Source organism: Schistocerca gregaria, chromosome 8, assembly GCF_023897955.1.
Source record: "Schistocerca gregaria isolate iqSchGreg1 chromosome 8, iqSchGreg1.2, whole genome shotgun sequence".
NCBI classification, from domain to species: domain Eukaryota; kingdom Metazoa; phylum Arthropoda; class Insecta; order Orthoptera; family Acrididae; genus Schistocerca; species Schistocerca gregaria.
In genome coordinates, this window is record NC_064927.1 from 398,131,964 (window position 1) to 398,141,368 (window position 9,405).

Consider the following 9,405-nt stretch of genomic DNA (forward strand, 5'->3'; position numbering starts at 1 on the left):
CAAAAAGTAGCAGGGAATGTATAAAATACTCAAATACTGCTTAACGATAGCGAATATCGAGCAGCTGCTTGAGGAACAATACAAATTGATTTTCTGTCTGGATGACTTAGCACAGTACCACGTAGGTAGGTATGATAGCCATCGGCAGCCATCTTGTTTACCTGTCTTACATCTACGACTGGGTAACAGTAATGGTAGACGAACTGTAACGGCTACAGTAGCCACCGTATAGGAAAAAGAAAGAAAAGAACAGAACCTGCAGTCGCTGTAGATCCGATTGCAAGCAGTCTACAAAGCATTAATTTTTGATCAGTTGCTGATTTCGGTTTATGATCTAGGTTTAGCCTTATTTGGGAAAAATTAAAAAAATAGAAATGTCTATAGGCTCCATGTACGCTAAGAATTATGGCCGAAATACAACCATGAATTCAAAAGGCCAAGAGTTATCGGTTACTTCATCCTCATGACACGTTTCGAAAGGAAGTTACTTTATAGGAACAAGAGCATCACGAGTATAATAGATCTTCCTACTGAAAGACGAGCAATTGGACGCCCACGTGAGAGATACCATATCAATATTCAGGGTGATTTGGAAACGTTAAGAAAGCGTAGAGAGTAGAATTTTATTTGCAAATGGAGTTGCGCTATATCACAACTAAGTACTAAGTTTCTATAGTTTTCGCACACAACACAAATTATGTAGCAAATGATAGGATTACTGGTAGTATAGGTAGGGAAAGAAACATAAATGAATGCGCAAGAGAGAAACTGGGAGCCGACGACTCGTGTTTGTCGTTTGTTGTTTGGTTGTCTGCTTCGCTCAAAATAGAACCACTCGTCATTCAGTGTCAGTCCATTGTGTATTTTATACCCTTACAGAACATAAATTGCATTTTATATAACTAAGCAATTACTTTTGATGAAAGTACAGCTTACGTGCACAAACATACAAAATTGTATAAGGCTCCGCAACATGATCAAACGAAAGAGTTTCCTGTTATTACTGAGAAATGCGACAGTTGTTCACAAATAATGGAAACGTGTTTTATATAAGTAATTAAGCGATGTTTGATGTACCTTTGTTTTACCCTTTTCTATTTTACGTTTTTGTTGAGGAAATTGCGTTTTTTAGCGCTATATGAAAAATCTGTATTGTTTTATTTATTTTTACAACAACATCCCTTTGTTTCACGTTATTTTCGAATAAAACGTGAATTAAAAATTGACAGTTTCATACTGTTTACTTTTAAGTAACAGGAGGATAACTATGTAGAACAAAAATATTAATTAGGTTCCCGGGCCTTTATATATCCTGATTCTGTTTATAGACGCTTCACCATTTCCCGTTTTTAGGAGACTTTAATAAGACACTTATCGGGTATGTAAAGAAAGCGATAATTATGAGCTAACGCCCGATGAGTATGCAATACACCTACCATACAGGTTAAGCACGTACAACCTTAACTGACCAAAGCTATTAGCTAGACTACCGTTGTCTACACTCGCTTATTATAGTCTACGATAGCCACGTTAGTTTTACAACTCTGCTTGTAAAGACAGATCCAAGTGGCTCAAAATTATTCGATCTGCAGCCAAAGCCTTCAGGAATTCAAATAATAATAATAATAATAATAATAATCATATGGTACGAATGAGCAAGATCCAGTTTTAAATTACAGTTTCAGAACGTATCAATAGATATACATGTAAGAAGTGTGTATGAAATAAATGAGCCTTACGCTATGATTCAGGTAAGGCCCTCCTACTTACAGAAGTTTTACAAACAGGCCCCAAATCTCCACAAGAGTCGACAGTTACATCAGGAACAACTTGTTGGCGCAGGATATCAAGGATATGGCATGAATTTAAAGTCATCTAGACATCGTAAGACGATTTGGATTCAGGATTAGTCAGTGGCGAGAAAAGGATGGTTGAAATAACGTCATCTGTCAAGAGATTTGGCTTCACTGTGCTGGTCTTGAAATAAGTGAAAACGACTATTTTACCCAATCTACAGGAATATCTCGATACTAAAAGAAATATTCTGCTGTCTTTCTTACACTAGATCTCACATACGTATGTAAACATACTTTCGTTATTGTCGAACGAATTTTAGGTGGAAAGATTTACTGCAGGTATATTTAAACTTTTCATCGCTATGGAAGGCGGGAACGCTGTCGAGTTGAAGTAACAAATTAATTATCTTCTGGCTACAAGGATAATTTTCAACTTCTGTATTGCATTATCGATTTCAGGACATCTTCAGATACATCTTGTATGTACAAGGCGTTAAAAGAATTATTCCTTACTTTGAGGCATGGTAGTATGGACCAAACAAGTACAAGATGTCCAGTCAACATTTGCTATAAAATGCATGCCTTAAAACCTATAAACAATTCTTAATCGTCGCTGCTGTGAAACATACCTCTTCTAGTACAAGTTCTTTCCTATTACAAAAAAACGTACAGAATACTGTACACAAATCAGGACACAATATTCCGTTACTGTGAAACAGCAGATCATCCATTGCAATCGACTTGCTGTTACAGCTACACTAGTGAGTCACTGCTACAGGAGGTTCTCAAGATGGTGTCCATTCATTGTAATTAATATTTCTGTACGACGTCTTATGGAATCACACTCTCTCTCAAAAGCTCCAGGTTGGTCATGGATGCGCTGGCAGGAATTGGTGACACGTTCCTGTAGTGCTTGTATATCACTCATAGGGCTTGCAGACACTGAAGATTACTAGCGTCACCACAACCAAGAACCCAAGCGATGAAGATCAGGGCAACGAGCTGCCCTAAGTACTGGAACTTCCCCCCCCCCCCCCCCCCCCCCCTCCCAGTCTATTACTCATTAAGTGTCTGTGTGCGACGTTCTCGGACATTTCGGAGAAAACAAGATGGTGCTCCATCACGCACAGACTAAATCTCCAGTCATTGATGGAATGATACCTCCTCCAGCAGGATAGCTAAGCCGTTTGATGGCAACTGAAGATACCTTATACCATTGAAACTCTCTGGTGAACTACGCATGCATTAAATACCATTTACCTTGAGGAATAAGTGAGAGTAAGTGAAAAGACAAAGCTATGCGGTAAAAGAATTTCACAGTCTTATCAACACAGATTCTGGTTTCACTAGAGTTAATGTGTGTATGGCACACACCCAGAACTGACAATACGTTTCATAGTAACAATACTAACAGAAGTTAACTGCATGCTGTATCCGTCGACAGTAACAGAAGAATGTGTCCTCACTTTTTTACTGCATTCTATAGGTAGTTCGCAATAGCAAAGAGCCTGCATTAGAAGGAATGTGCTTCATGGTAGATGAAAAAGTTTTCACAGCTCGTAAGGTATGCATTTCAGATCATGAGGTCCATCCTATCACCTCCGAAATACTTTTTAAGCACCCTGTAAAGATCCAATCGATGTTTCGGTATAGCTTCCTCGGAATTGCAGCTTCCTGTCATCAACGTTTAACAATAGTTGTATCTACAACACCATACAACACTGACACCTCAACTGTCGACTTACTGTTTAGTAATAAATAATCTACAGTTTTAAGCGTGAACCTGCGCGACCACAATGACACAACTGAAGACTATCACATAATTTGGCTCAAATGGTTCAAATGGCTCTGAGCACTATGGGACTTAACTTCTGAGGTCATCAGTCCCCTAGAACTTAGAACTACTTAAACCTAACTAACCTAAGGACAGCACACACATCCATGACCTTGGCAGGGTTCGAACCTGCGACCGTAGCGGTCGTACGGTTCCAGACTGTAGCGCCTAGAAGCGCTCCGCCACCTCGGCGTATTACATAATTTCCCTTGATTAGTTGGACGCTGCTTCCCAAACACGGTGCTGATGTCATTTGTGCCATTTCTTGCTCTGCTGACGCATTTTGCGTAAGGTAGACTGCGATTTACGTGTAACAGAGGGTACACGTTTTTGCGTGCAAAGCCAGCGTCTTGTACGGTGTGGGTATATATCCCCGAGCAATCTTACAGCTTTCTATACTCCAATTCAAAAGACTTAAGGAAGATTAGCTAGGGAGATAATGTGATCATGAGGCAACGAGACGCAACTTAGCACGGTTAAAGCGGCTTTTGTCGTAATTCCTGCTTAAAACAAATCTGAGACTCAGGCATCGCGCCTGTATTCATGCGTTTAGGCAACTTGGCGGATGGCTGTGCACAGCAGGTCCTCGCTCACCCTAGGCGTCACTGTGTTCATCGTTTTAAATCTACATCTCTGGCACGACAGTTCGGATACAAATGCAGCGTGAGATCGTGGCCTACCTTAGATTCATTTTACTTGTCATAAGAAGGATACGGTGTGAGATCGCTGTAGGGTTTCCTGTTGTCTGGCTGCAAGTAAATTCCTGAGAAGATTTTGCCACCTCCTTCTGGTGACCCATATCCACAGCATAGTTTAGAACTTTAGTTTGAGAGACAAGGATGCAGTATTGTTCCAGGTGGAAAATTCCACTATCTAGTTTGATGCTGGGGCCTCTCATTGAACTGAATTAAGTAAGAGGATAAAAGCACGCCATTTCTCTATGTACTGCAATCGTCAGATTTAAATGTTATTGAACTGTCTTGGTAAGTACAAAACAATCGAGTTACGAGACGTTTACGTCTGAAAGGATTGGAATGATTAGCACTCAATTTTAACTGTGTTTAAACCCTAGCAGTGAAACTAATATGTGGTGATCTTCTACAGTCAGTGAGAATAAAAGGTGACGATCATCAACAGTCATTATTATGCATAATGATAAGTAAGATAGTCGAAAAATAATCCATAGCAGTTTCAAAAGTATAAGAGTGTCGGAAGCTACAATATTAGAAACAAACTGACAGTCATTAATAATTTGAAAAGCTGCCAATGTCTCAGAAAGGAGTAAAATATTATGTCACAAAAGTCTTTCGTCATTTAACCAACATCAAAATTGCTGAAAGCCCCAAAGCAAATTATAAATGAAATCTGAAAGAATTTCTTTTAGATAACTTCTTCTGTTCGATAAACGTATATACGCTATGTGATCAAAAGTATCCGACACGTGGCTGAAAAATGCGCCCTCCATCTGTAATGCTGAAATTCAATATGGTCTTGGTCCACCTATAGCCTTGATGACAGGTTTCACTCTCGCAGGCATACTTTCAGTCCGGTGCTGGAAGGTTTCTTTCTTGGCGAATGGCTGCTCATTCTTCATGGAGTGCTGCATTGAAGAGTGGTATCGATGTCGGTCGGTGAGGCCTGGCACGAATTCGGCATTACAAAACATCCCAAACGTGTTCTATAGGACTCAGTTCAGGACTCGGTACAGGCCAGTCTATTACAGGGATGTTATTGTCGTGTAACCACTCCGTTGCAGGCAGTGATTTATGAACAGATGCTCGATAATGTTGAAAGATGCAATCGCCATACCCTAATTCCTCTTCAACAGTGGGAACAAGAAGGTGCTTAAAACATCAATGCAGGCCTGTGCTGTGATAGTGCCACGCAAAACAACGAGGTGTGCAAATCCCCTCCATGAATAACACAACCTCACCATAACACCACCACTTCCGAATTTTACTGTTGGCACTACACACGCTGGCAGCTGACGTTCACCGTGCATTCGCCATACCCACACCCTGACATCGGATCGTCACATTCCGTACCGTGATTCGTCGCTCCACACAACATTTTTCCACTGTTGATTGTCCAATGTTTACGCTCCATATACCAATCGAGGCGTCGTTTGGCATTTACCGGCGTGATGTGTGGCTTATGAGCAGCCGCTCGTCCATTATATCCAAGTTTTTTCACTTCCCGCCTAACTGTCATAGTACTTGCTGTGGATGCTGGGGCAGTTTGTAATTCCTGTGTGATGGTCTGGATAGATGTCTGCCTGCTACACATTACGACCCTCTTCAACTGCCTGCGGTCTCTGTCAGTCAACAGACGAGGTCGGCCTGTACGCCTTTGTGCTGTACGTGTCCCTTCACATGTCGACTTCACTATCACATCGGAAACAGTGGACCTTAGGAGTGTGGAAATCTCCCGTACAGACGTATGACACAATTGATAGCCAATCACCTGACCACGTTCGAAGTCCATGAGTTCCGCGGAGCGCCCCATTCTGCTCTCTCACGATGTCTAATGACTGCTGAGGTCGCTGATATGGAGTACCTGACAGTAAGTGGCAGCAAAAAGCACCTAAAATGAAAAACGTATTTTTTGGGGGTGTCCGGATACTTTTGATCACATAGTGTATACGACGGATGGATGAAAATAGCGAAACATCGCGAGAGATGCACGCTTGAACATAAGCACAGGTGGTAGCCAAACCTGCATGTTGTAATGTTGTATTTGCCGACGAATGGCACCTGTGCAGTTTTTTCGAGACATTGCAAGTGTCAGTCACGGTCAAAAGTGTGTTCTGTGTAGCTGTGATTGCGAGTGTATTATGTCGTAGCTGAAGCATTCGAACGAGGGCAGGTAGTTTGTGCTCGTTTACTGGGTGCCCCCGTAACTAAGGTATCTGAAATGTGAGCTGTTTCAAGAGGAATGGCATCGAAAATTTATACCGCATATAACGAAAGAGGAAAAACATCACCCTCTAAGTCACAAAGGGCACGAAAGTGTACGTAGAGTGATCGTGACGTGTGATCGTGACGGATGGTCATTGAAGATAAAAGCTAAGAGGACGACAGCTGCAAAAGTCACTGCAGAGCGGACTGTCATACCCGCGTACTCTGACAGCACCAAAAGGACGTCAAGAGAGTTCCATACGCAGGAAATTCGAGGGAGAGCTGGAATTCCAGAACCACTCGTCAGTGATGCAAATGCCTGGACCAGAGAAACATGGTGCTGAGTGCATAAAACCTGCACTATGGAGCAATGGATGGATGTAATTTGGTCCGATGCATCTAGTTTCAAACTGTTTCCAACTTCTGGCCGAGTTTATATCCTAAGATTGAAACATTGCGGGAGTTCTGTGATGATTTGGACGGCGATATTGTGGAATTCCATTAGCTCCATGGTTACTCAGCAAGATCTCATTACCGTCAAAGATTTTGTGACCATTTTGGCTGAAGAGGTCCACCCCACGGAACAATGTTTGACTGTAGGAGGACACTGCCGATTCGCAAAGCACTTCTGAAGCTGATGCAGTTGCACTAGTTATCTTCACAATTACTGATATCGAATGCAGCTGAGGTAATCCCCACTGCTCTCCTCCCCTCTCTCTCCCATTTCGTTCTCGGCCAATCGCAAGTCGTCATTAACGTGGTCTCGGCCAATCGCTGCGGAGCTCCCACTGTTCTACGCTAATTTGCTCCCCATTCTAGGTATGTGCTCTGTAATCAGTTTGCTGGCAAATCCGGATACTCACAGGATGAGTCATAAATTTGGCTGCAAAATTGGCAAGAAATTTGGAGGATAGGTCGTGAAAGTATGCAAACTGGCGGAAGAGCAGTAAATTTGACTGTAAATTAGTAGGTTAGGCTGTAAAATTGGCACATTGTCAGTGTAAGTCGTAAAATGGCAATAAATTGGCAGAGTAGGCTGTAAAGATGGCAGAATAGCAGCAGCAGCAGCAACACTCCGTCTTCAGGCCACAAGTGGCCGATCGGGACCATCCGACCGCCATGTCGTCCTCAGTTAAGGATGCAGGTAGGAGGGGCGCGTAATCAGCACACCGCTCTCCTGGTCGTTATGATGGTTTTCTGTGACCAGAGCCGCTAATATTCGGTCGAGTAGCTCCTCAGTTGGCATCACGAGGCTGAGTGCACCCCGAAAAATGGCAACAGCGCGTGGCGGCCTGGATGGTCACCCATCCAAGTGCCGGCCATGCCCGACAGCGCTTAACTTCGGTGATCTCACGGGAACCGGTGTACCCACTGCGGCAAGGCCGTTGGTAGAATAGTAGGAGAGGCCACAAAATTGGCAAATTGGTATTGTTAATAATAACAATAATAATAAATTAATATTATCATTCAAATTACATGACTGTCATCATTCGAGGTCTACATTGTGGGTACAGATTCAGCTTTGCTTGGGATCATGGCATTGGTATTTGTCATAAATCATAATAAATTAATTTTCTTATATTCCAATTATGTGAATTTCATCATTCGATGTCTGTACGCTGTATTCAAAAGACCATCAGCAGCAGAGTTATGCTACTTAAAAATGTCACTATTTAGCTCTCTGCTGACCTGCCACACACGCTTCAGTCTGCTGCGTCTTGCTCGGTCGAAGCGGGCGGATGCCCACCCACCCTCCAGATATGATAACTCGAGAGTCACCATATCTCTTAGGGGCTACAGCTGTCTTCTTCAGTCTGTGGACCAGTCAAATCAGAAAACAAATTTTGCAACCAGTCTCCATTTTAACAATATGCAACCTCTTGTAATCTATATGCGATCAAAAGTATGCATATAATAATATGTGATCTGTGTGGTACTCAAATGGGATACCTTGTGTAAATCAATAAATGATGAGTATGTCAGTGTCACTGCGCTAACACACTGCACGCACACAGCCAGGGTTAGTGCTTGTGTAAGTTAATGACATGATGGCATATGGTGTAAAACTGCAGAAAATACTAACGTAAACTACTTTGCCATTAGTGGTATACATAAACTAATCACTTCACGACATAATCTGCGAAATGGCAGTAAATAATAAAGTAAGATTCTTTGACTTTACAGTATGTGGTTGAATTACTATTAGTTTGTAACGTCATAGAATATTCTGCAAAATGTTTCCAGTATGGTGGGAGACACCAACGTATTCGTTACAAAGCATGACGTTTCTGATTGTGGTTCCTGCATATTATTAGATGTTCTGCATTTAAAATTCGGCCAGGTTGTTATAATTAAAGCGCAGCAACTGAACAGAGGCCCAACGTCAGCTGCGATTATCATGTGGTAGCTAAACTTGGGAAATATTCTAATGCGTTAATGTGGAAACAAATTAGTGTCCATTTTCGCCACCAGGTACGAATCTGGTGCTGTGAATGCAAGGAAGACATATAGAAATGTTTCCATATGTAGTGGATTAGGAACGGGACGTGGGCAGAAAAGGTCAAACAACTGAGAAAGGCAAAATGTTGATGTCATTATCAATTACCGGTTACACAGTTTATTCAGTATGAGGATTGGAGACGTTGACGAGATGCTGTAGAGCGCCAGATAGCACCTGGTGACCGAAATTTGAACTAATTTTTTTCCAGAGTAAATCGGTTCTGCATTAACGCTTTAGCAAATCTACCAAGTTTCGCTGCCATACGATGATTACAACCCACACTGGATCCCCGTGAGTAGCTGCACTCTAATTGTAACCACCAGGTACAAAATGGTGGAAAATGTTAGTCCCATAGGTGAATTGTGTATACATTGGAGG

At 42.0% G+C, this 9,405-nt stretch overlaps 1 protein-coding gene across 1 annotated transcript in view; it reads right to left on the reverse strand.

The window, feature by feature from the left end:
- The window catches only part of LOC126285214 (43 kDa receptor-associated protein of the synapse homolog), a 108,993-nt gene extending 104,564 nt beyond the window's left edge, over positions 1–4,429 (reverse strand). The window contains exon 1 of the mRNA XM_049984517.1: positions 4,311–4,429. Coding sequence (XP_049840474.1) covers positions 4,311–4,429 — 119 coding nt within the window. The remainder of the gene's footprint in view (positions 1–4,310) is intronic.
- Positions 4,430–9,405: the final 4,976 nt, after the last annotated feature.